The sequence below is a fragment of the Ictidomys tridecemlineatus genome, chromosome 10, assembly GCF_052094955.1.
Source record: "Ictidomys tridecemlineatus isolate mIctTri1 chromosome 10, mIctTri1.hap1, whole genome shotgun sequence".
In the NCBI taxonomy this organism is placed as follows: domain Eukaryota; kingdom Metazoa; phylum Chordata; class Mammalia; order Rodentia; family Sciuridae; genus Ictidomys; species Ictidomys tridecemlineatus.
Window position 1 is genome coordinate 85,906,878 of NC_135486.1, and position 27,357 is coordinate 85,934,234.

The window sequence follows — 27,357 nt, forward strand, 5'->3', positions numbered from 1 at the left end:
TCATTGATTCATTTTTAAAAAGGTGTTGATTACTTATAATGGATAGGCACTGGTGGTAACATAGTTTGAAAAATAAAGCATAACCCTTGGACCTTATGGTTAGTAGGGAGGCCTGTGTTTCTTACCAGTCACACCAATAAATGAAAAATTGCCAGTGTGATAGGGGATATAAAGAGAAGTAATTAGGATCATGAGAGATGTAATATGGGCACTAGAATTAAACTGTGGTGTACATTTTAAGAAATATAGTCTATGAGTCCTAGAGTTATTCAGAATTGACATTCCCAAGTACTCTGACAAACCCAGGTAAAATAAAGATCGTTGTCTAACCAAACTGAATAATTACATTGGCCTGTTTAAGTTCAATATATTTATTGGCCTTTCATGTATCTTGGGCCTTGATGATAATTAAAATTTAACTAGTGAACTATCATCCATGAAAGCAGATTAAATGTTAATAGGGATCAGAAGTGAATACAAATGTTCTCTAGAAGTGTTCACAAACATAAAGTGATAAATTAGTAAAGACAATTATTTCGTCTAGAGGGATAATTAAAAATTAATTTTGAGAGGTTGGGGCTGTAGCTCAGTGGTTGAATGCCTACCTAGCCCATTTGAGGCACTGGATTCGATCCTCAGCACCACATAAAAATAAATAAAGGTATTGTGTCCAACTACAACTAAAAAAAAATTTAAACAAAATTGATTTTGAGAGCAAAATTATGGAAGGAGTCACTTTGATTTGATTGAAAGTTTTTCTATTCTTTCCCCTGTTTCAGTGTGTGGTGGGGATCTACAGGGCCCAACTGGAACATTCTCTTCTCCCAACTACCCGAACCCAAATCCTCATGGCCGAATCTGCGAGTGGAGAATCACTGTGCAGGAAGGAAGGCAGATCAGCCTAACTTTTAACAACCTGCGGCTAGAAGCTCATCCATCCTGCAGTGCTGAGCATGTGACTGTAAGTGCTCTGTACCATCAGAGATATTATATCTCATTGTTTAGGGAGTTTATTGTTCCATAAATCATACTCTAAAAACTAGGTCAGAATTTTGCCATCTATGCAACTATATCTCAGACAAATTCTAAGTATTTCAGAGAGAACAAAATAACTATAATCCACCAACATAATTGGAAGAATTTCTCTGAGGGCCTATCAGTTGTCACTCTGTGTATCAGGATAAGGATAAATTTTTAAGGATATATTTATAAGGATAAATTTTTTAAGGGTATATTTATAAGGATAAATTTTTAGAGCAAATAAATGTATATTACATATGGCAAAAAATTGTAGGCAGAGAAGCTGGACCTTAGGTAGCATATAGCTGGATGGGACCAGAGTCTCAGCACAAGCTACCCGATAAGGACTTAAGCAGCTGTGTGGTTCAGTTCTGAGGGATTCTTAGTGGAAAGCCAAGGCTACTTGCCCTCCAAGTCACCACCTCAAATAGTTAGAAGTGTTGCTTTTGCAGTCTTTGTTATCTTGGTAAATGATTTTAAATTCCATTTGCTCAGATCAAAAGTAAATCTCTTCCTTCTTTCCTTCCTTTTTGCAGTGCTAGGGTCTTGTGCATGCTGAAGGACTGTGAGTGGGTCAGGGGATTGCTGGTTCTTGAACCCAGGGCTCCACACATACTGGGCAAATGCTCTGCCACCGAGTAACATCTCTAGCCCTTAGTCTTAATGTCTATTTTGGAGCCCTTGGTCTCATACCCTATTTTGCATCTAGAAGGAAGTCCCACTGGCTACATCTTTAAAAGATACCCAGATTCTAAAAACTCATCATCATATCCACAGTGACCACCAACACCACTCACCTGGATCATTTCACCAAATTCCAACTGGTCTTTCTACTCCGACCCTTGACTCCCTACAGTCTCAATAACAGCAGCTAGAATGAGGGTTTCAAACCTGATCAAATCACGTTGTTCCCTTCAAAATTCTTTAATGTCCTTTCATCTCACTCAGAGGAAAATCCCAAATCCTTATGGAGACCCACCCAGCCTGACATTATTTGCTGCCTGCCCCTTTTCTACCCATGTCTCTCATCTCAAACTCCTTTCTGCTCAAGAGGATCCAGCCATCCTGGCCTCTTTCCTGCTCCTTGAACAAGAGATGCTCCCCCATCAGGACTTCGCAGTTACTGCCGTCTCTGTGGTTCCTCTACAGACGACTGCCTGGTTCACATTCTTCACTTTGTTAAGGTCTCCATCCAAATGATCTTGATCCACGGAGATTTCCCTAAGTAGAACCCACACAGGCATCTCACTTCCCTGCATTTTTTTTCCACACCAGCTGGTATAGCTCATATTTATTTCTTCATCTGTTTATTGTCTGTTCCCACCAGTAGAATGTAAACTCCATGAGAGGAAACACTTGTTTTCAATTACTGCCGAATCCCCCGCATCTGCCCATCATAGAAGTAATTATTATTGAATGAAAGAAAAGTGAAAATACCATTGTTAGCCTTTTAAGCCCTTTTATTGGTTATCATTTTAATCATCCACTATTGGATAGCGAATTTCAAAAATGTGAAACATCTTGTGACATCCCAATCTCACTTTGTATTGCCCTGAAATGTTCACATTCAACTTTGATCCCAACTTCAAATGCCTTAAGGACTGAAATGTCTTTTCTCAGATATTGAAAATATGGAACTGGTATGTTTATTTTTAATTTGAGAGATAGTGGGCATTGGGCTAAAGTTGCTAATTTGAACAGACATTTTTTCCTATTATTGATTGAATAAGGATATAGAAAAAAATGAAGTAGATAAAAGATTAAACACTCCCACCACACCATATTTTTATAAATTTTCTTATCTCTTCAAGGCAGTGCATAATTTTATATAGTAGCAATTATGATATAAATTCACTTGAATTCTAATTTTAGTCTGTTTTTCTGATGATCATAAATATAATGGGTGTTTATTGAACAATATTTGATGAATTCAGAAAGTGAAAATGGTAACAATTTGGGATTCTAAACTTATATTCCTAAAATTTGAATGCATATGCTAACAGTTGCTTTTTCTCTTTGAAATCATTTTCATAGTTTAAATGGATTTGAATATCATGATTATTAAGAACCTACAATCAGAATGTGTTTGCATCCTGTAGAAAAGATAAAATGTACAGTCATAGTTTTAGCATTCAAAGAATGAAATCAAAATTTTGACAACTACCACAAATTCTGAGCCAAGTCTTACTTGTCATGTAATCATTAATACCAAAGGCATCTGCTTCCCTACCTTTTTGGCTACTTCAGGCATTTGTGCCTTTGTTTATAAGTAACATTCCTCCTCTGCGACTCCGTAGTTTTTTGATCTTGAACATCCAGCTATGTAGAATGAGGATTCGGCTCTTCACCACCACCAGCGCTCATGAGGGGTATACGGTTTACATATTCTACCAACTTCCTTCTCCAATATATATGTCACCACTTTTGTTTAAATGTGTTTTGCAACACATTGTTTGCAACACATTGTTCTGATCATGTGAGCACCATCCACAACTAAGCCAAGTAGTGAAATACAGTCACATTTGCTTGTGTTTTTCTAAGTAATGATGATAGTTGTATCCTTTTTACATTTTCTGCATTTTTTTTTATGCATTGACACCAGTCCCTTTGCACTAATTCTTCCACACCTTTTGCACCCTGGGTGTGTATTCCACCTCATGTAATAAAATACACCTTATCAGTTTCATTTATTTTCCTTTGTCCATCAGCTGTAAGCCTGATGTCAGATGTTGTTTGGGGATTTTTCTCACCACTAAATTTATAAGTCCCTTTATTTCTCTTCTGGGTGGGGGTTCCTGTTTTTATGCTACTATACATTGCTTTTCTTCATTAATTTACTGTTTTTGGTGAGGTAAATGCTCTTGTAAGTCCCTAAGGAAGTTTACATGGGTGACTAAATTTTTGAGAACCTGTATGTCTGAAATCAACCTTATTTTATCCTCATTTTTTGGAATGTACATATTCAAATATTACATATATTTAATATATTTATATTTACATGACTATATTAATCATAATTTTGAAGTTTTGTGTTGCTTCTTTGGGGATTAATTTTCAAGTTTCTGTCTCCTATTTACTGATATTGGTCTCTGCTTTTTATAGTAGATATTTTGCTAAGTGTCTGATGATCCTTGGCTGTTCATTCATTCTCGCCAAGAAAGAGAGAAAGAAAAATGAAAAGGAAAGGGGAAGGAAGAAGGAAAGAAAAAGAAACCCTTCCTAAGATCTGCAGATGGGGTGGGCAGCTCTTAATGCACCCAGCTTTTCTACATCTTATCCAGCTGAACTGAGCATAAAATACCTCCAAATCCATCTGCGTCTCTGACTCTGTTAAGACAGGGAAAATGAAAGCTATACCACCAAGTGTGTACCACAATGAACCCCATGTCCGATATTGTTCATGCTCACAGCAAATTTAATACCTTGTCCCGAATCTCATTTGCCTACTTCTACCCTGTTGTCTTCTTGGAGTTGTAGTTTCTGAGTACAAAAGGGATTAGAGGGTCAAGAATGGAATAGCACCCTGGTTGCTCCTAAAGACAGAAATCCATGTGATAAATGGATGACTGCACAATTTTGAGTCATTGTGATTCCACACCAGGGGAAGACACAGGCAGGCACAGAGGCCATTTCCAACATGTTCCATTAGTCTTGTCGTTGGTTATAATCCCTTTTGATTCTGGCAATGTGTTGCTCATTCCTGTTTCCAGTATTAGTGAAATATTTGTCATCTTCTGTTTCTTTATTCTATGGTTCAGCATGTGAAATCGGAGTTTGATTCCTAGTTTAAATATTCCTAGTCCTTTAAACTTCAGAAAATTACAAATCTTTCTGTATTCTAGCGCCTCAGTTTGGATCATGGGGTGCTAGTACATGCCTGAGAGGGTGTGGTGCTGATTGAACATAAGAAAAGCTGTCGTTATGTTTGCTCAATACATCATAGAAAATTCTTCATCTGTTCTGTAACCCGGAAGACCTTTTAAACCTGAAGCTCTCAAAGAGCAAAATTTATTCATCAAAACTATAGTAAATAAAAAATCTTGCATCTCCTGTACTAGAGCCTTTTCTTCTCCTGCACAGCTTTAGTGTCATAGTAACATGAGTCTTTCTTTCTAATTGTGAGCCACTCAAATATTTTTTAAAAACAGGAGTAGCAAGCACTCAATCAATGAATTATTATTTATTTATCTCTTTTGGCTCTATTTCAAACTCTGAAAAATGAGGCAAGCTAAAATATTCACTTGGTTTTGTATAGCAGCAAAGTGATATTTTCCTACTTTATAACTATGCAAATAAGTAGAGATATTGGTTAATATTTTGGAGTCAATATTACTCTAATTTATTCTTCAACCATCAAATGAGTTAAAAAATGAAGTCTTGAATCCATAAGTAATTAAGAAGGAGCTGTTATATTTACACTGAGATTGATTTTTAAATTACTTTTCAAGGTGTGTTAAAATATTTGAGTTATTATATATTACGAATCACTAGAGATTAGCATTTAAGCTTTCTTTCCAAATACCAAAGGCCCTAATGCATTTTTAAAGAAAAACTATCCATCAGTGAACTCTGTGATCTATCACATAAGCAAGTGGCACATGTACTCGACATGTGTAGCACCCATTCCCTGTACAAAATATGTAGCAGTCATTCACTGGCCAGCACATACAGTAAGGGGCACTACTACAATACTTTGACTTTAGTGAAATGACTCTGAGGTCACAAAATGTGCTGGGGTAACACAGTTGGTGTGTGGCACTGAGAGTTTGTTAATTGTTAAGCAATTCATTTTAGCACAGCATTGCCTTAGACGGAAGTGGCCCGGGCTACAATGTCATCTAGAAATATTCAGTGACAAGGACTGCATTGCTCAAGGTTTAATTATTTTTCTAACAGGTATTCAATGGCATTAGGAATAACTCACCCCAGTTAGAGAAACTGTGCAGTAGTGTGAATATAAGCAATGAGATAAAATCTTCAGGAAACACAATGAGAGTGGTGTTTTTCACGGATGGATCCCAACCATATGGAGGTTTCATTGCTTCCTACACATCCAGCGGAGACGCAGGTAACTGGGTGCTACAGATGCATCTCCCCTTAGTAAGAAGTATTACAGATGCCGCACAGTCTGCCAGGACCAGAGAAGCTGTCTATGTTTTCTTGACTGGTTATAGCTGAGATCCCAACATAAGACTAACACTCGTAAACAGATTTAAAAAAAAAAAAATTCAATCCCAACAGAAAAAAAAAGCCTTCTGATTTCAGAAAGAAAACTGCTATGATGAATTACAGACTAAAAACATGACATTAGATGAGCTTCTAGCACAATTACACATAATTTGCATCACTATTAGAATTAGATTCATATCCACAGTCCTTGGTCAATTGTTTTGTGCTGAAGAGACTATACACCTCTTAGAAGGTAACTTAGTCCCAGAGAGTAATTAATTTTATTTGGGCAGAACATACTTTATGGTTTCTTAGTTACCTATCCACATACATATTTACAGCAAAAAATGAACAGAGGGGTTCACATTTGATATAGAATATTTCAAAATTAGGTAAGATGTGGCTTTCAATTATAGATATTCTACTACTTTTTGGATTGGTGCTGTTATCTAAGGGTTTTTAAATTTAGGAGAAGTGGAAGTGATTATATAAATACATATGTAGTGAATATGTGTGTGTTTATATACACACATGTGTATATACTCATATATGTGTGTGTATATATGTGTATATATACATGTGTATATATGTATACACACATGTTCACTGGCACTAAAGTGTTATGTATATTATCTATTTGATCCAATTATATTCTTGGGTTATGTAAAGAATTGCCAATCAGAAGCCACTGGGACCTACCACCAACATATGTGGTATTCATTTAAATTAAATGTGAATGAACGATAAGCCCAAATTTGGAGGTATAGTCACACAGCCAAACCCAACCTCTAACAGGGAAATAAAGAAACTTTAGTTTTGCCGGTTGTTCCTTTATTCATCCACATAAATTTCTTCCATTATTTGCATGTTCTTTGTATGAAATCCTGACTGCAAGTCCACACAGAAACGGTGCTCTTGTTGTTTTGGTTACTGTTCCTGGGGTGTTGGCATCTTCTGGTAAAGGCAGAATCTCACTGCTCTTTTCTCTGCTGCTTTTTGCTTCTTAGTGTGTGGCGGGTCTCTGACCAACAACCCTGAAGGGAACTTTACTTCTCCTGGCTACAACGGAGTCAGTAATTACTCAGGAAACCTGAACTGTGAATGGACTCTCAGCAATCCGAATCAGGGAAATTCCTCCATTTACATTCATTTTGAGGATTTTTCCCTCGAAAGTCACCAAGACTGTCAATTTGATGCCCTTGAGTTTCGAGTGGGTGAGTTTAATCAAAGATCACACTTTCATTTATCTGTGATTTTCTTCTTATGCCTGGAAACCACCTACCAGGAAGCAAGTCAAATGGCTATTGCAATCTACTTTTTGGATTGGTGCTGTTATTTAAGGGTTTTTAAATAAGATGCAGGTGAGGAAAATGAGCCTTCTGAAGTCATATGGATCTATGTTTTCAACCAGACTGCACTACAGTTGATTGATTTCCTAGTATGTGACACTCATCCAAATAGATTCTTTAATTATCCTGTACTATTAAAGACTCCTTCCTTAGGAGACTAGAACTTAGCACAGTCAGAATGTGTTGGCAGCTGTTTTAGTCAGTGTTTTTGCTGCTGTGACTAAAAGATCTGACCAGAACAATTTTAGGGGAGGAACAGTTTATTTAGAGGCTCATGGTTTCAGAGGTCTCAGTCCATAAGTAGCTAGCTCCATTCCTCAGGGCCAAGATAAGGCAGGCATCACGGTGGAAGAGTGTGGCAGAGGGAAGCAGCTCATATGATGATTAGGAAGCAGAGAGAGAGACTCCACTTGCCAGATACAAATGTACACCCCAAAGTCACTCCCTCAACGTCCTACCACCTCCAGCCACACCCTACCAGCCTTCAGTCACCACTCAATTAATCCCATCAGGCAATTAATTCATTGATTGGGTTAAGGTCTCATAACCCAATCATTTCTTCTCTGAACCTTCTTACATTGTCTCACATGTGAGTTTTTTGGGGATATCTCACATCCAAACCATAATAGCAGCTTACTGAACTTATAAGATTCATGAGGAGTCCTTCAAATTCTACTTAAGTATTAGAGACCTAAAGAAGTTCATAATGTGGGGCTGGGGATGTGGCTCAAGCGGTAGCGCACTCGCCTGGCATGAGTGAGGCCCAGGTTCGATTGTCAGCACCACGTACAAACAAAGATGTTGTGTCCACCGAAAACTAAAAAAAATAAATATTAAAATTCTCTCTCTTGCTCGCGCTCTCTCTCTCTGCTCCCCCTCTCTCTTTCTAAAAAAAAAAAAAAAAAAGTTTGTAATGTGGTGGAGAGGCACATGGGTTCTATTTGGGGGAATTATCCCCCAATTATCCCCCAAGCAGTTAGGATTGTCTTTGTTTTCAGGAGAGAAAAGGATCGAGGTATATTTGGTAAACCATCATTCTGTTAAGAATTTTAAAAACTGTCTTCATGGAAAATGAATCATTTCTTAGCATCAAGGCAGAGGTTATCCATTAAGTTGCTCCTACTGTCACACTGACACTTGTTTCCCAGTAAACACTAAGTAGATAGAAGAGGAAAACAGTATTGTGGACAACCTATACTGTCAAAGTTTGCAGAGTACAACTTTATCCCAAAATTTTAAAGAAATGAAAGCCCAAATGGGAAGTTAGTTTATTGGTGCAGATGCCTTGAAATTACAAAAGTCAGTGGTATCTAGCTGCCTTTGAGAACATGAAAGAGAGAATTTTCAAGAAGGAGAACATGGAGAAGTCTATGGTGACAGACCAAGGACTTCAAGAAGAGAAGTTTGGTTTTTAATATTTTCTCTTCGACCAAGCTCTATAAAACTGATGAGTCTAGAAAAGCCTTATGAGGGAAATGGAAGTTATAGTCTGAGAACGTTCTCCATGAGCCAGGTGTGATGGCACACGCCTATAATTCCAGCAGCTTAAGACACTGAGGCAGGAGGATCACGAATTCAAAGCCAGCCTCAGCAACTTGGCAAGACCCTGTCCTTAAATAAAAATGCATAAAAGGGCTAGGGATGTGGCTCAGTTGTTGAGTATCCCTGGGTTGCATCCCTGGTACCAAAAAAAAAAAAAAAAAGTGTTCTCTCTGACATTCTGAAAAACCTTACTTCTGTGGTCTGTAGAATCAAGCAGAACAGCTGTATGTTAAGTTCCATGAGCTAAGTGCAATCTTCTCTTTATTCCCTCAGACTTAGACACAGCTACCATATAAACTTCATTGATTCAGAAGGTCAATGATGTTCATTTGACAGAATAAATAGAAAGAAGATAAATGTGAGCTCTCTAGGCATTCTGTAAATCTGAATCAGATTTCTCTGAAAAGAGAACTCTTTGTAATGGACAAGATGGGGAGGAACTTTGTGCAATGTCTGTGACAAAATCAGAATTTAAATGGGTCAATTAATATCTTGAAATGTTTCTATGATTTATTCCTACAGAATCCATTACATATGTTTCTCAAAAGTTATGCAAATAATAGCACTTGGTGTATTATTTTGTTCAGGTGATGCTGATGGTTCCCTAATAGGGAGATTCTGTGGCCCCAAACCTACCCTGCCATTGGTTATACCTCATCGGCAGGTGTGGATACAATTTGTTACCAATGATCGCATGGAATATCCTGGATTCCTCATAAAGTATTCCTTTACAGGTAAGACTAGATCTCAATATCTGGCAATAACGTGATAATTAAAATTTTGGGTTTTTTCCATAAAAATATTTCATGTATTTTGCTAGATGTATTTCTAGGCAACTATTAGTTTTGCTTCCAATGTCAACAAGATTTTCCAAATTGTGTTTAATAATTGGCTGTTGCTGATACCTAGGAATTTTATAAGTTTTATATATTTATTTTTATTTTAGAGATCTTGCTATACTCTTTTTGGTTTTAATATTTTTTATCTTTGAGACTATTTGTTTCTTCTGTATTCCTCCAATTCTTAGTGTACAAAATGTATTTTTTTTAAATAAGAAATGTGTATAAGATTTTATCAACTGTTTTCAGCATCTATTGGAATGCTAGTTTTTCTTCCTTTCACACATTATTGTGACAATTTTATTGAAATAATTTCTCTTGGTAAACTGTTCTTGAGTTGCTGTGATAAACTATACTTGGTTATGATGTATGTTTTGTTCATGTGACTACATATTATGGGCTAATATTTTATGTTGCATTTGCATCTCTGACACTCAGTGCTTACACCCAAAAAATTCATCCCCTAGAGTGCAGCTTCCCTTGGTTATTAAATTCTTTTCCAGTCCCTTTCCACTAACATGGCAGTCCTTTTAGATACCCAACTTTATGTAAACATCCCAATTCCATCTTTTCTGTGGAAGTCCCTAAACTCTCTTATCCCAACTTCATGGCCCACATCTTTATTCTTTAGTCTCTTTAGTCTCTCAGACAACCACACTGCTTGAGATTGCCCTTGTGAACTTGAGTACATTTATTGCTGATCAATTTTTGAAGACCCCTTTTCCTTTCCATTGAATTTGGCTTTGTTTTGGTTATAGTTTTATTTACTTGTGTGTGTGTGTGTGTGTGTGTGTGTGTGTGTGTGTGTGTGTGTGTTATATCCAAATGGCTGCTTGGAGAAAGGAGTGAAATTGATAGTAATGGACTCAATCATCTTGCTTGTCATGAGCCATCCTTGGGTTGTGTGTGGACTGTGTTGTGCATCGTAGCCTAGTGAGGGGATAAGTCTGGCACTGGGAACTTCCTGTGGCAACCCCCCAGAGATTGATGGCCTGATGCAGGTGAACTGCCCCCTCAAGCTCAAGCTCTGCCAAACATCCCACACAGCACCTGAGATGGGTGTGACCTGCCAAGATGCCAATCAACCTGAGGATCGCAAGACATCACAAAGCAACACTCCACCCTTGAAACCTTATCCCTGCCTTTGATGTCCTCCCCTTAAATAAACCTCTGGAGACATCTTTTCCTAGTTCCAGCACCCATGTGGACTAGGTCTATCAGGGGCTTTGCTTTATGTAAATATCTTTCTTACTGTTTGTGTTGTGTTCTTCACTTATTAATTTAGACTTTAAGTTTCCAGATGGCTTTTACCCTCCTCAGCAGGAAGAAGAACTCTCCAGTGAGACACTGGCCATTGTCCCCCTTACTTGCCAGTTGATTTTTCTGTATCAGATTAAAAAAGAAGAATCAGGCTCCAAGGAGCAGTATTATTTGTGTTGAACATCAGGTCATGCTATGCTCTGCTATGATTTGTTAATATGTCATTTGATACCTGACTATGTGCTTATTATAAAGCAACAAGGTATTTAATTATGAGACCGGTCATTTCTTCAAGCTCACATGTGTTTTCTCTAGCCTAGTTTTTGCTAGAAAGGTGATGTTACTTTGTCTCTCGTGAAGTTACTGTCAGTTATCTTCCTTCTCCTTTGTACTAAACCTAGGGCTGTCCTCACTACGTGGTTCTGTTTAGCCAACACTATTTGGGAATCTGTTTCTATTCTTTCATCTAACTTTGCTTTTGTGCCAGTTTCATTTATTTATTCATTTATCATATTTTTATCATAAAGTATGATGACTATAAGATTACTATGGCTTTACAGGTCCCCCACCCACTTCTATCTTATGTAGACAGTTGCAAATCTAATTTCAGATTGTGGAGGAATACAGACAGGTGAGAGTGGAGTGATTACAAGCCCCAACTACCCAGACTCTTATGACAGCTTCACCCACTGTTCTTGGTTGTTGGAAGCCCCTCCAGGACACACCATCACCGTGAGTTCTTTTTACTGTATAAAATATTTCTACATCCATATCATGGAAATTGGCTTCTTTTAGTATGCAAGTGATCAGTGTAGGCTTTGATTCTGTGGTCAGATCATTATTTCTCTCTAAAAATGCTCTCCTTATAGTATCTACAAATCTATAATTAATGAAGAATGCTATCTTTTTTTTCAAATCTAGGAGAAGTTGTACATAGATAATATTTCTACGTTCAGGAAAGAGATGTATTCGTGTTCTTGATGAGCTTTCATTCATGTTCCTGATGAGCTGGGGTTCCAGAGCTTCTCTACTTTCTGGAGAAATAGCCCATTTAAACTTTCAAGAGAATCATTGATAAGGAAATAGAGAGGAGGGGAGAGGAGAGTTAAAGAAGGGGCAGGAATAAAAGATTATGTGAATTTAAATGAAATAAAAAGATTTATAAGGACCTTGTAGGTCACTCACAGCGCAGAGCACCTCATCATTTCTTTCTTTTTCCACAGCTTACATTCAGTAGCTTTGATGTTGAAAGACATGTAGCTTGTGCCTGGGATTCCGTCACTGTCAGGAATGGTGGCTCCCCTGGATCACCTATCATAGGACAGTACTGTGGAGAGTCAAACCCAGAGACAATACAGTCTGGTTCCAACCAGCTCGTGGTGATTTTTAACTCTGACCATTCAGTACAAAAAGGTGGATTTTATGCTACATGGAGCACACAGACTTTAGGTAAAGGAAACTCTGCTCTTGTCTTCTTTTTGCAGTGGTGTCTAAATTTATTTAAAATACAGTCATTCTTTGGTATAACTGAGAGGGATTGGTTCCAGGACCCTAATGGATACCCTAACCTATGGAAGCTCAAGTCCCTTACATAAAATGTTTCAGTATGTGTGTAGAACCTGTGTGTATCCTTCTATATACTTTAAATCAGCTCTAGATTACTTATAATATCTAATTCAATATAAATTCTATATAAATATTTGTTATAGGGGGCTGGGGTTGTGGTTCAGTAGTAGAGTGCTTGCCTAGCATACATGAGGTACTGGGTTTAATCCCTGACACCACATAAAAATAAAAGCAAATAAAAGTATTGTGTCTATCTACAATTGAAATTTTTTTAAATAAATACATATTTGTTATAATGTATTATTAGGGAATAAGGGCAAGGAAAACAGTTTGTACGCTTAATGCAGATGCAAGTCTTTCTTTTCAGTTCTTTCTGATTCATGGTTACTTAAATCCATGGAAACAGAACTGCCAATATAGAGGACTGACTATACACATTTTGTATCACTTCTATATTGGGTTCACTTTCAATATTCCATGCACCAACTCTAGTAAGATAACACAGTATTGATACATATCTTCCCTATTTTGCATAGGCAGAAACTGAGAACGAGTGAGCTCATCATTTGCTCAGGGCATATAGCTGATGATTTGTAATCAGGATTTCAATAAAAACAATTGAGCCCAGAAGTTGAACACTGCATGATGCATGTTTCATTAGCAAAAGGGCACAGCACAGCCACGGAATCTCGAGTACTAGAAATAAATGTTGGAATCACAACTAGTTTAAAATATTTGGCCCTCAAAGGTAGAATACTGAGAGTGTTCAGGGCAGGAAAATAAATAGTTCGCATCATGATGAGCCTCAGTTTATGTATCTCCCCATGAGCAGTGGGAACTACTGGAAAGTTTTGAGGAGGAAGATGGCAAGATGAGATTTGTGATTTAGAACAAAAGCAGTAGCACATGGGAACTGAACCAAAGTATAGCAGATTTTATTTAAAAAGAGTAACTTTGGTACCTATAAATTTTCAACCTTGTAAGAATACTCAGAAAATAGGACTTATATATTTAGGATTTCAACAAACCCTAATATCGCACAGGACCATTCTTTCTAGTAGAGTCAGAGTTACTAGGGAGATCTTTGTAGAAGGAGTTGAACTTTCCCTCATTAAATCACTGCCTACGATTAAAGTCATAAGGAATAGATGAACCCCCGGGGTGCTGAGAGCTTAAAAGCAAAGTTGAAGGAATGTTGTTTAACTAAACTTAATTTTGTTTTGAGTTCATATTTTGGCCATCTTTTTTCTTTTTTGGTGCCAAGAGTTGGACTCAGGGTTGCTTAACCACTGAGCCACATCTCCATCCCTTTTTACATTTTTATTTAGAGACAGGATCTCTCTGAGTTGCTTAGGGCCTTGCTAAGTTGCTGAGGATGGCTTTGAGCTTTCAATTCTCCTGCCTCGAGCTTGTGAGCCACTGGGATTACAGGCGTGCATCACCACACTGGTCTGGTCATCTATTAAGTACCCATTTCAAGAGTGTGAAAATAATTCTAAATTTTTATTTCTTCAAATCATTTATTTACACCCATCAGTCAGTTTCAATATAAATGAACCAGATTGTTTAATAAAAGAATTTTCCCCAACTCAATATTACATTCTCTCTAGTCCTGTATTTAAAGTAAAATTACAAATGAGTATAGAGTTGCAGTCCCATGTATTAGTGGTAATAAAATACAGAACTTGACCTTGACAGGCTGTACACTCTAGATTGAGATCTTGTAGTGTTTCTTTTCTAGTGGTCTTGAGTTTCCAAAATTGTGATTTCTCTTGAAGATGGATGACTTTTTCCATGAAATTTTTTTCAGGTTGTGGTGGAATATTTCATTCAGATAATGGCACAATCAGTTCCCCTCACTGGCCTCAGGATTTTCCTGAAAACAGCAGATGTTCCTGGACAGTCATTACTCACGAAAGTAAACACTGGGAGATCAGCTTTGACGGAAACTTCCGAATCCCCAGCAGTGATGGACAGTGTCAGAACAGCTTTGTGAAGGTCAGTGCATTGGCTTACTCAGTTGGAGTCACACTTGTTCTGTGAACATAAATGTTTAGGCTACACATGCCAGGAAGCCACTTTTTAATGTGAAAAAGGACAGATTTGCTGCTTGGATTTCTTGGGTGTAAGTGAGAAATCGCAACTTATTAGGAATTAAAATAGGAAGCACAGCACACAGGTCACCCTGTGATTTTTCATTTGCTAATAACTAGGTAAATTAAGAAAATTTTTGTCTGACATTAGTATATTCTCATGACCATGAATGGTTCCTCCTTTCTGTGGAAATGAAGGAAAGAAAGCCAGCTTCCTTCCTTCTTTCCTTCCTACCTTCTCTCTCTCTCTCTCTTTTCTCTCTTTCACCTTAAAAGATAATTCTCTTTACAGTGCAAGGCACCATCACAGTCAAAATTTAACATATTCTATAAAAATGGGAGAAGGTTGGAGAAGGAGCTAATGCCAACCTTCACCCTGGGCCGTAAGGACCCACAAACTGAGAAGACCATGAGACACCCACATAAACATGGAGGCAGTCAGCAAGTTTCTCTCTCTAAGTTATAAATACTGTTCACACAGCGCTGACTTTTCACTACCCATGAACAGGACCATGATGATTGAATCATGAGTGCATTTGACCTGTGCTATTTTGCATCTTACATGTTTTATCTCTAAGAGACACTCCTTTTATTAGAAAGAACATTGGCCTTAAGATCACATTGGCTTGGACATTATTTCTCTTTCTCAAACTTATTACCTGTCTGTTTTATTTATGAGCTAATTCAATGCTTGGGCTCCAAATTATTTCAACTGTAAAATGAAGAGAAATATTTCTACTTTAGTCAGGCTGTTTTAAGCATTAGAGTTAATATGATATAGTAACGTACGTAGTACTCAGTATATGGATATGAAATTGCTTAATGAGTAGAAGTAGCTCTTATTGTTAATGTTATTATTTCATATCATCTCTGGAATTATGTTTTATACCTCATTGATCCATAGTTCCTATTTAAATGAAAATCCAATACTTACAGAAGTAGAGGCATTATAAACCACATTTAATATATACTTTTCCTAATTGCTTTTTTCATGAAGCAAGTGAGCTCTCTTCTCATGAAATGAGTCAATATCATGGGTACAGACTGAAGAAAAGCCTTGTAAGTTCTCCAATTGTTCAAACAAAATCTGAAAATGACCTGGACTCATTCCTTTTATGGAGAGAAGTCCCTCTGACATCATGATGAAGCCAAACACCAGTGGCAAATGAGATCATTTGGGGGCCTTGTCACCATAATTGCCAGAGGAAGCAGTCTTTTTCTCCTGGGGGGCAGAGGTCTAAGACACCTGCCTCTTCCAAGAAATGCTATATGTAAATAACTAGTAAAGGAATGTAGCAAACGCAAACAGTCTTGTGTGGGTAGCCCCTTTGTGCCTATGAGCCCAGAACTCTCCTCCCTACCCCAGAGACAGAAGGACAGATGGACAGAATGAGCATCCTGTCCATTGGTCCAAAATGCCTGTCTCCACAAGCCAGAAAGACTACTACCCAACCCAAAGACATTGGGGCATACAGGAGCCGTACCTAAGGGAATTGTACTAGACCCTTATGCTTCAATTGAGAAACACATGGAGGCCCAAACATATAAAGTATCCTCTACCTACTCAGGTAGCCCTAGGTGCTCCAGTAGCAGCCAATAAACCAAGCAAACCAAAATCACACCGCAAAGATTATGAAAAGTTAAAGAGCCAATGGAACCATACCCCATCAAATATGCAAGACTACATACTAAACATAAACGTATAAATAAGATCCGGAATCTTCTAACATAATTAAGTGTATACAATTAAAAAGAACTCATCATAATAAGAATTAGGAAGAACATCAGGACTTGAGTGAGAAAAGACAGGTGAGGCCGACACTGAAGTAAATCAGGTGTTGGAATCACATGGCAAGGATGCCATAAAAATACTCTGCAACTACTGACAAGTTCTCTTGAAACAAAAAAGAGAATTTCAGTAAAGAAACAATAGCTAGCATGAAGGAATAAATGGCAATTATAGAATTGAAAGATACAACAATAGAAATAACTTACTGGTAGTTCAATAGTGAAGTGGACATTACAAAGAGTAGAATCAATGAGGTTGGGGACAGAAAAACAGAGTAATTCACCCCGTCTGAACAATAAAGAGAAAATAGACTTAAAAAATCACCAAGGAAGCCTTAGAGACCCATGAACAATAACAAATGGTGGGACATTCTATCACTGGAGTGCCACAAAGAGAAGAGAGTACATTTGAAAGACAAGACATAATGAAGTGCTAAAATAAAAGAATGGTCACTCATAAATTTAATATCTGGAAAACTATTCCTCAGAACTAAGAGGAAAACAAAATCTTGTCACATAAAGAAAACAAAAAGAAATGATTTCTAGGGGACCTCCCACTAAAGACTGTCTAATGGAAGTTCTTCAGATGAAATGAAATAAGAAGAAATTCTGTAGCATCAGGAAGGAAGAAAGGACATGTGCAGAGAAGAAATGTGTACCTACAATAGAATATCCTTTATAAGTTTTATGAAGGATAGTGATCATTTTAAAAAAGATTATAATGCCCTCTGATACTGAATACAATGAAAAATTGGTAAGATAAAGGGACCTAAATGGAGGGTATATTACACTTCGCTCAAAATGGTCCACTGTGGAAGCCAGTAAACTGTTAAAATCACATGTGTATGTTGTGATACCAGGAACAATAACAACTACCAAAATTATATAAAGAGATATACACCAAAACACCATTCTTCAATCAAAATGGAATCTTCAGGAAGTCAAGAAACAGAGAAGTACATAGAAAGCAAACAATAAAATATCAGACATAGCTTAAATGTATTTATATCAATATTTTAATTGTAAATAGCTGAATAGCATTCATTGAAATACAGAGATTATTGGAGCCAAGCTATGGGCCAAGTGATAATAAATATAATTCAAATTCAACCACATAGTCAGTTTAAAAGTGAAATATAGAAAAACATACACTATGCAAACATTTATCAAAAAAAAAAAAACAGTAGCTATACCATTACCTGATAACCTAGATGTTGGAGTATAGAAAGTCACTATAGAAAAAAAGGGATCTTTCATAATAACAGAATCAATCCATCTGGAAGATATAATGATTCTAAATATGTGTAATATAATAATAGTAATGTTTGAAAAAAATAGTGCATACAGACATCTTTCTCTCAGTAAGTTATACTCATAATTTTATAATATGTAGATATAAAACTATAGGAAAAATTTAATGAAGTTATTCCATAAAATTAGGAATGTTTCTGTAAAGGTCTTTTTATTGACATTTTTATTGGTCTTAGGCATTTAGCAGAATATCTGCATTTTTGTTCTCATTAGCTATGCTGCCAGGCACCTCTGATACCTGATAAATGGCTAGCATAATTTGTCTGCAAGTAAGATGACTAACCGCTGGATACCAGCATTTGAAAAATCAATTGAAATGATATGGCTTTAAAGAACAGAGAAATATTAAATCAGTGGAATGGTCAGGTGCTGTTTTCAGTTCTTCCCATGGACTGATCTACAAACTGAAATCTTTTTATGACTTGATATCTTTTGCTCTTTTTAAGGAATATTCTTGAAAGATTTGATTTTGGAATGGATAATTTTGTATAATTTGATCTGAAGAGAATGTGGAATAGTAAAGTGGGTCTCATCCATAGCCAATTACCTTCTTGGGCCAGATAATTCTTTTTTGTGGGGGGGGTGGGGCAGTTGTGGGGAGTTGTCCTTTGCACTGTAGGATGTTTATCAACATCCTTCCCTACTGGGTACTACCCTCACACACCAAATGTGATACTCTGAAATGCCTCCGGACATTGCCAAATGTCTTTTGGGAAACTCAAACCTCAGTTGGATAAGGTTGATTGAAAGGTAAGAGAAAACTGGATAGTGATTGATCATTTTTTTAATCACTGCCCAGCTACACAAAGTAAACAATCCTCTTAGAGCAGTGAGAGTGGAGTGGGGTATTTTAAAAGCAGCTTAAAAAACTATTCTCAAAAGAAAATATTGCAGATTTCCTCATATTTCATTTACTGTTATTTTTTTTTGTAGATACCTGAGTATCATTAGTTTTGAGCTTAAGCACATTAAAACATAAGTCATGTTTATGATCCTGCTAGGTGTGGACAGGAACTGAAGAGACCAACAACGCCCTGTTGGCCACAAACTGTGGGAACATGGCTCCCAGGACCATTATTACACCAACAAATGCATTCAGGGTCGTCTTCCAGTCTCAGGAAGAGCCAGCCCAGGGTTTCTCCGCATCCTTCGTAAGCCGTAAGTAGCATTAAACCCAGAGGTTATGGAAAGAGTGTGGGGGCCACAGGAAGCCTTGGAAAATGGTGGGAAGACTGTGCCAAGGTGACTTGAACTAGGAGATCCAAGGGGAAGAACATGGGTGAGTCACCTAATCCTGAAGAAACACCTTTCCTTCGAAATTCAGGGAGAATACAACTGAATTCAACAGTATATCAATTGAGAAATGGTGTAAAAGACATGAGTGCTACTAGCCAACATCTAAAAATAAGCCTAAGATCCAAAGTGAGTGTGTATTTGATAGAAGCTCAGGTGGCTGGTAATTAGACATGCATGGGAACACTTTCATCTCCTGTTTCAAAATCACTTGTGGGTCCTGGAAGAGCATGTACATTCTTGGGCATCACCCTAGGCCCAACTGAACTGAGCATTTCCATGGGCGAGGGGCTTGCATGTTTAATCTTTATCCAGAAGCCTCTCATGTCATTCAACTTTGGAATCTGCTTTCTTGGGTGTTCCCTCTTCCTAGCTGGGTACATGGGTCTGCTTCTCTGACTACTAAACACAAATTGGGCTAATGGGAACTGCAGTCGTCTTCACGTCTGAGAAGCAATGGGGCAGCCTATTGGCTGAAATGATTAAATCAAGTAGCTACTAATTGCGAACCACTGTTCAGGAAAAAAAAAAAAATCCAGAAGAGGAATTAGAGAGACTAATAGTAAACAGGTATTTCTGACATGAATAGAAGGAAGGTGGTGGAAAGGATGTCATGAAAGGCAACTCTGGACCTAAGCACAGGTCTTCAGATGGTTGATGGTGTGGTGCCTGTGTGTACAATTGTGTGTGTTTTAATACCATTTAAAAGAATACAGATATTTTCATGCCTGATCTGTTAAGGAGTGATATGAATTAACTGGTTAGTGGTTATATGAAAACCAAATACTATTTTAATAGTAGAAATATTTTTTTCTTTATTTCTGACCCAAGGATTCATTCGAGAAGTTTGTGAGAATTGTGATTAGTAAATTCAACTTGTTTTTAAAAATACTAGCATTATTCTTATGGCTGGATTACAATAGTAACAAAAATAATGTAGTAATGTCATTCTCTAATTAGACATTTCAAAAACATTAAATGTACAAAGTACATTGCAAATCACTTTTACCAGTTTTATTTCTTTATCTCTGTGAACCACATTCAATCTCTGACATCCTTTTTTAAAAAGAAAATCTTCATATGAAGGAATTTACAGTGAATATGTGGTAAAACTTATACTACCTAGCACCTAAAATTCTGCACATTTTCTTTAAAAAGTCCTCTTTTTGTGTGTATGTTTATTTTTAAATAAAAGTTTCATGCTCTTAGTTATTGTTTCTTCCATTTGGAGTTTCCCAGGAAACTGTCACTAGAGAATTTGTGAAATGACATCTTTCTGTTACTGATAAAATAGACACCAGATGTGACAACAAATGTTCTGATGATGCCATTTTGCTCCCACATAGGATGTGGACGTAATTTCACTGGCTCTACAGGTAACATCATTTCTCCAAACTTCCCAAGGCCGTACGACAACAATATGAACTGCACCTATATCATAGAAGCTAATTCTCAGTCTCTGGTTGTCTTGACATTTGTGTCTTTCCACTTGGAAGGTAAGTTTATTCTTTTTGAAAAACTTAAATAATTTTAATTAAATAAAAACTATATGTGTAAGGTGTACAACATGATGTTTGAATATTTGCATGCATTGTGGAATTTCTAGATCAAGCTAGATGACATATTAACACTCTACTTATCAGGTTTTTGGTGATGAGAACATTTAAAATTTCCTTTCAACAATTTTAAATTAGACAATACATTGGTATTAATTATAATCATGGTGTGGTACAATATATTTCCTAAATTTAGTCCTCCTACAGAATAAAGTGAAATTTTGTATCCTTTGTTAGATAGCTCACCATTCCTCTTCCCCCAGAGTCTGATAACCACTGTTCTACTCTAGGTTTCTATGAGTTCATCTTTTTTGGATTTGACATAGAAGTGAGACCATGCATGTCTTTCTATATGCATGTATTATTTCACTTAGCATAATGTCTTCCAGGTTCATCCTTGCTGTCAAAAGATCAGGGTTGCTTTGTTTTTAAAGTCTGAATACTATTTAATTGTGTACACATTTTCTTTTCTTTTTTCTTTTTCTTTTCTTTTTTTTTTTTCTGGTGCTGGGCATTGAGTCAGAGCCTCACACATGCTAGGCAAGTGCTCTACCACTGAGCCACACCCTCAACCCCCACATTTTCTTTATCCACTGGTGGACCCAGATTGTTTCCATGTCTCAACTATTATGAATAATGCTGTCATGAACATGGAAGAGTAAAAATATCTCTTTGATATACTCATTTCATTTCTTTTCACCGTTTAAACAGAAGTGGAGCTTCTTGATCATACAGTAGTCCTATTTTTAATTTTTTGAGAAACCTCCATACCATTTTCCATAATGGTTCTTCCGATTTGCATTTCTACCAACAGTATAAAAGTGTCCAATTTCTCTAAGTTCTCCCAATATTTCTCTTTTGATAATAGCCCTGGAAGGCAGACTTATTCTTAAGCATACTATGAAAAAAATCTTAAGAAATTAATGAGGGGTAAGAAGAGGCAGAGATACTCTAAATCACCATTTGAAAAACTATATAAATAACATGTCATGTAAATGTGCATAAAGATCCAAATAAAGGATCCAACCATTTATTCAAAAAACTTTCTATATATTCCATCCAGAAGTATACAAATAGTAAGAACTTTAAGGCCATATGCATCACATAAATTTTGTAAAGAAGATAAATCTGAAATGTGTAACATATTACCATAGCTTTTAATTTATTCATTTGTGTTTATTCTCTCCACTCTATTCACATCCACACTTTTGCACATACCACAAATTAACCAGAAAGAAACTGACTTATCGAGTCAAAATAGGTGTTTAATAAATATTGATTTGAGTGAGTTAACAAGATTAACATTTGTGGTTTGCTTCTATGAAATATTATCATGGGATACGCTTTCATCTCCTTTCTCTTTATGATCTTCTCCTAGTCCTTTTTCCTTAGTGTTGAGGCTCCTATCCACAAGCACAGTTATACAAAGCCTCTCTCTTTCCTTTTGCTGTGACCTCATCTTTCCCTCTATCTCTGTAGCTTGATTTTTCTTCACATATGTTTGCCTAAAAATGCCAAATATAATTCATATTTGTCATTGTAAACATGTAAAATATAATGTCTTAGCATTTGCTGCCACAAAAGTCTCAGTAATGTAAAAAGGTGTTCATGATTCATTAAGTATTGAGGGAGGATAAAAGAGTTTACATAAGATTATCTGATTTCTATTTTAAATAACATACATGTGAATAAATTCTATAAGACTGTTAAATAGTACTTTAAGCATTATCAATGTGGGATAGATTTATAGGTGATATTTATTTTTTTTTCAATAAATTTATATTTTTATAATCAGGAGAGTTATTCTAATAACACAAAACATGTGTCTCATATTTTTCATTTGCATATATGCTTTTATTCCCAGTGAATTATATAAACATGAGAATGTCATGTGCCAATATCATATAGTCTCAAAAGAGGAGACATTAGTAAATATATTTCAATGCCACACAAAGCACTGCTGATATCAATGGCATATGTATCGCTACAATGAACCCTATACCACCTTAAACAGTAGTCCCTGAGCTTAGTCAACTGGGTGGGAAAATGGGATAACACAGTGGAATTCCCAAGATTACATAATGGGAAAAAGCATAGCATCTTGGGATGTCTTAAGGCCAGGAGAGCCACCTACCACATGACTTTGCATAAATTACCTTTCTAGAGATAACCACTTGCTTTTACACACACGCTCACACATTCATGTGCCACATAATGATTTCTCAGTTGATGATGGACTATGTGAATGACAGTCTGTAATGTTATACCACCTAGTGACATTGTAACCATTCTATTTGTTTAGTGTACTTATACTCCATGATATTTGCACAAAGACACAGCCGCCTAACAACACATAGCTCAGAATCTGTTTCTCCACTGTTAGGAGATATGACTCTATGAAAAATAGTACCTGTGGAAAGTCAGATAATGCCAGATTAAAGTGATTGCTACTTCCACTAATGGATATACTAATCCGCACCCACTTGAAGAGACTGATCTTTTGGTAAAATGATATCCTTATGATATGTCTTCTGACATTTCCAGTGTTAGAAGAACTCGATATTTTCACACTGCTAAGTGGATAATGCCTAGCTATAGACTAATTGAATTATGATGATTCTTTAAAAGGGCATCATTAATCAAATGTATTTTATAATTAGGTTATTATCACTGACCGTATCAGTAATGACATTTATCGGATGCCATCAACAAGCTAGAGATTCATTAGCTACTGAAAAAATAACCTTTCCCCAGCTTCTTAAAAAATGAGCCTGAGGGATTCATGTGCACTTTTATTGTGATAAAACTGATAATTGCTCTCAAGGAAGGTCATAGCTTTGTGAAAGGAGCACAGGCTTTTCCAGCTGCCACAGGCAATAGGAACTGATTCTGAGAGATGCTGTCCAAGCATTTCTGAGCATGGCATGCAGTAAGCCACTGTTGGCTGACTGATGTAGAGATGAGGCTCCTAGATCTGTGGTCTTGGTGGGCCATTAACTCAAAAGATGGAACTGGAAAAGAGAAAATGGGCTATCTCAGGCTCCAAAATACCATGAGGAGCACCCTTGTCCTTACATGTGTCTATTCAACACTAGCAACTGGTTAGAGTAGGTTTTACAGTTCAAGCCAATATACTGATTCTGCCACCCACATGGTGCTTTTCCTACTGGGAGGTTACAGAGGCTCAGTGACCTCCTTTCCACTCACCACAAAGTAACATGCCCTGAAAGTATGTTATTTTATGTTGGCCAAAGACTCTCTCTTTCTCAACAGTTTTACATTTTCAATACCAGCCATTCTATGAATGGTGGACTATTATTTATGTTTATTTTATAATCAGGTGTTATTAAATATTTATTTTAACTTCCCAAAGATTGAATAATTTTAAACTATATTTTTACAATCTTGTTATTCATGTGGTCAAGCAGATTGTCCTCAAGCTTCTGTAAAAATTAGAGTCTGTTTTTGTTTTTCTTCATCAATAAAATGTAGATGAGGTAACCTAAGTCAAGCCTTCTATACTATTTTTTCCCTATCATTAAATTTGGATAATATTATTGTCTTAGTAGTGATGAAGGGTTTAGTTCTGTTCTTATTGTTGTTTGTGGTGCTAGGGACGGAACCCAGGGCCTCCAGCGTTCTATGCAAGTGTTCTACCACCCAGCTACAGCCCTGGTCCCCCAGGGACTCATGATGCAGGTTGGCTGGTGGAGTAGCACCTAGCATATGGTATGGAGGACACCAGAAGGCCAAGTGCTTTTGCTCATTGTCCTCTAGGAATGATATCAAAAGTCCCAAGAAGAATGGGTTAGATTGCCTGAGCCATCAGCTGGGAAGTCCTACCTAACAGTTACCTGACTTCTCTTTGATTAACTTAGAAGTCCTGGTTTACACAGTGCACCTAATACAATAATAAAAAATAATGAAAGGAAAAGGAAAGAAAATTTAGATTTTCTTTTGGTCCTCTTTGCGCATCCAGAAGCACAATAACTGAGTTTTGTCAGTTGTTTTATCTCATATTCCCCCCATTTAATAAGTTTTAAATATTGGCATTACTCAACTACTTAGCATTTCTTCGGTTTGCTTTCTTAATTGTGTCCAAAGAACTTAGAATGTGGGTGCATTTCGCAATGCATTATTTTAGAAGGAACCGGGGAGTGGTTTCTTTGAAATGTTTCCTATTGATAATTCATTCAAATTGGCAGGACACTAAAGGGGACAGAGAGGTTTCTGTGAGATTCCTGGTTTGCCTGAGCCACATGCTTTGTTTTAAGGCTTTGGCCTTCTGCTAAATGGAGCTTGGCTCTGTACTGGCATGTGCTTCCCTCTCTGCCGAATCATTCTTCCACCAAGGAGACTAGTTTTCATGCTTTTCAAAGTGAAGCTAATTAGACAGGGGCCAGATAGAGCCTTTGCTACCCTCTAAATCACTCGCCTCTCCCTGGAACCCTTTTCTGCTTGATTCACAAGACTTGACCTTATCTACAATATTAAAACATGCCAACCGAAGGATTCTCCCTCATCTGCAGTCATTTCTGGCATCTCTGCCTCTGTCTGTCCAGGACTCTGAAGAAAAATTATGATCTGGAGCTAGATCCCACAAGTTGATGCTTTTTCTGAATTACTCATCCTTTGTTTCCTTTCAGTTCTCTCCAAGTTTTTAGATTCATGATAGAATTCAGAATTAATAGACACTGTACTATAATAAAGCCCAGGAAAATGTAATAAAAATTAAATTCTAACACATATAGAACCTTACCAATGTTGAACAACAAATATGTCTGAAATTTACTCTGAAGGAAGGAAAATAATCATTTAAAAGAAAATCACAGGGAATTCTTTTATAGCTCAGAGGTTTCAATGATAAATACATTGTCAAGTCATTAAGATAGTTAAGTAAGAGCAGTTATATCTTCCTGTCCCTTCATGGGCTCTGGTCCAAGGAGAGAGTATTGTTCTATTTCAGGATGCTTCTCTTCCTATCAAATTCTCTTGTCTGATTAAATGGCACCTCTTGGCCATAAACTTGACTTTGATATCCACCTTGGCTCCTTGAAGATCTTCATCCAGACTTTTTTTCTCTAGAAGACAATCACTCTAGATGTATTCTACTTGAGAGGTTTGTGTACATTTTGATTATGTAGGCAATTAGCTCCTCCTACCACTGTAGAAAATTGTTTAATATTATTATTTTCTGATGCCTGTGGTCTTTATCACCAAGTGCCTTGTCATGGATGAGTCAAGCTGATATTTTTTATCTAATAGAGTGATGTGAAATATAGAGCTTGAGAAAAAGTATGTGTGTGAATTACATAATACCTAGTGACATAGTATTTACAACTCATTTTCATGCTTATTTATAACTAGTCCCCGGAATGTCCTTAGACAGATAACTTGACCAATTTCTGATATTAAGTAGATGTTTGATTTCTTATGGAAAAAAAATGTGAGACCATCCTACCTTAATGAACTAACCACTGTAAAGGATAAAAGAATGTTTTAATTCATGAAACAATTGCCAAATGTTACAACTTTTAATTTTATCAAATCAGGTATTGAGAATAAGCAGGGTTATGAAAGGATTGTTAGTTATTTGATATTTTATTTCCATCTACCAAAAAATTCAAATTCCCTCTCGACTTTCTCTACATCTCCTCAACAAACTTTCTTATTGTTGAATGCAAACTTTTATAGTTAATGGGTTTTTATGGTGTCTTACTTCTATTTCATAATTGAACTATTTTTTTAAAAAATTATTTGGAAGCATAATATAGAATAACACATGTTACCTTCTGTGTCACAGAATTTCTGTACTTTTTCAAGCTAACTACTACTATGATAATCTATATCCTTAGGCCAACAACTTAGAAACTAACCTGGAGAGCAGGCTGTTTGACGAAAATATGGGTCCATGAGTTTAATATAGTATTAGCAATATTTCCCTGTATTTTGTGATTTTTGGTTTTACAAGTTTGTTCATTTTTGCTAATTAAAGATATTTCTATAACCAATGCAGAATGTTGTTTTTTAATTCTCAAATTTATCCACTCTGAAATTTTAAAGTTCCAATAGAGCTGTTGGTGTCTTCAAGAAGGGATCTCAGTTGTAATTAAAGCACATAATTTGACAGTATTCAAACTATGAATTGGAATCTAATCTATTCCTTTCTTGTCCTATTTTCCCCAATATCATATTGCTTCTGATTACATGACAAGGTCATTAAAGTTAAGTCTTTCATATTTTTAACTTGTAGATCAGTGTCCAACTAGAAGTATTTTTAAAAAAATTTTAGCTGTAGATGAACACAATGCCTTTATTTTATTTATTTATTTATTTATTTGTTTTTAAAGAGAGAGAATTTTTTTTAATATTTATTTTTTTAATTTTCAGTGGTCACAACATCTTTATTTTATTTTTATATGGTGCTAAGGATCAAACCCAGCGCCTCACATGTGTGAGGCAAGAGCTCTACCAATGAGGCACAATCCCAGACCAGAAGTATTTTTATTCCAACAATATCAAAATAAGGGAATCCTTCAAGGTTAATTTAATAAATAGAATCTCAAACTGA

The 27,357-nt window shown here is 36.5% G+C and overlaps 1 protein-coding gene across 1 annotated transcript in view; it reads left to right on the forward strand.

The window, feature by feature from the left end:
* Positions 1 to 27,357, forward strand: part of Cubn (cubilin) — a 268,053-nt gene that overhangs the window by 188,540 nt on the left and 52,156 nt on the right. Inside the window, exons 48-56 of the mRNA XM_078023361.1 lie at positions 780 to 961; positions 5,917 to 6,088; positions 7,197 to 7,403; positions 9,668 to 9,814; positions 11,790 to 11,911; positions 12,403 to 12,628; positions 14,556 to 14,743; positions 18,939 to 19,095; positions 20,577 to 20,726. Coding sequence (XP_077879487.1) covers positions 780 to 961; positions 5,917 to 6,088; positions 7,197 to 7,403; positions 9,668 to 9,814; positions 11,790 to 11,911; positions 12,403 to 12,628; positions 14,556 to 14,743; positions 18,939 to 19,095; positions 20,577 to 20,726 — 1,551 coding nt within the window. The remainder of the gene's footprint in view (positions 1 to 779; positions 962 to 5,916; positions 6,089 to 7,196; positions 7,404 to 9,667; positions 9,815 to 11,789; positions 11,912 to 12,402; positions 12,629 to 14,555; positions 14,744 to 18,938; positions 19,096 to 20,576; positions 20,727 to 27,357) is intronic.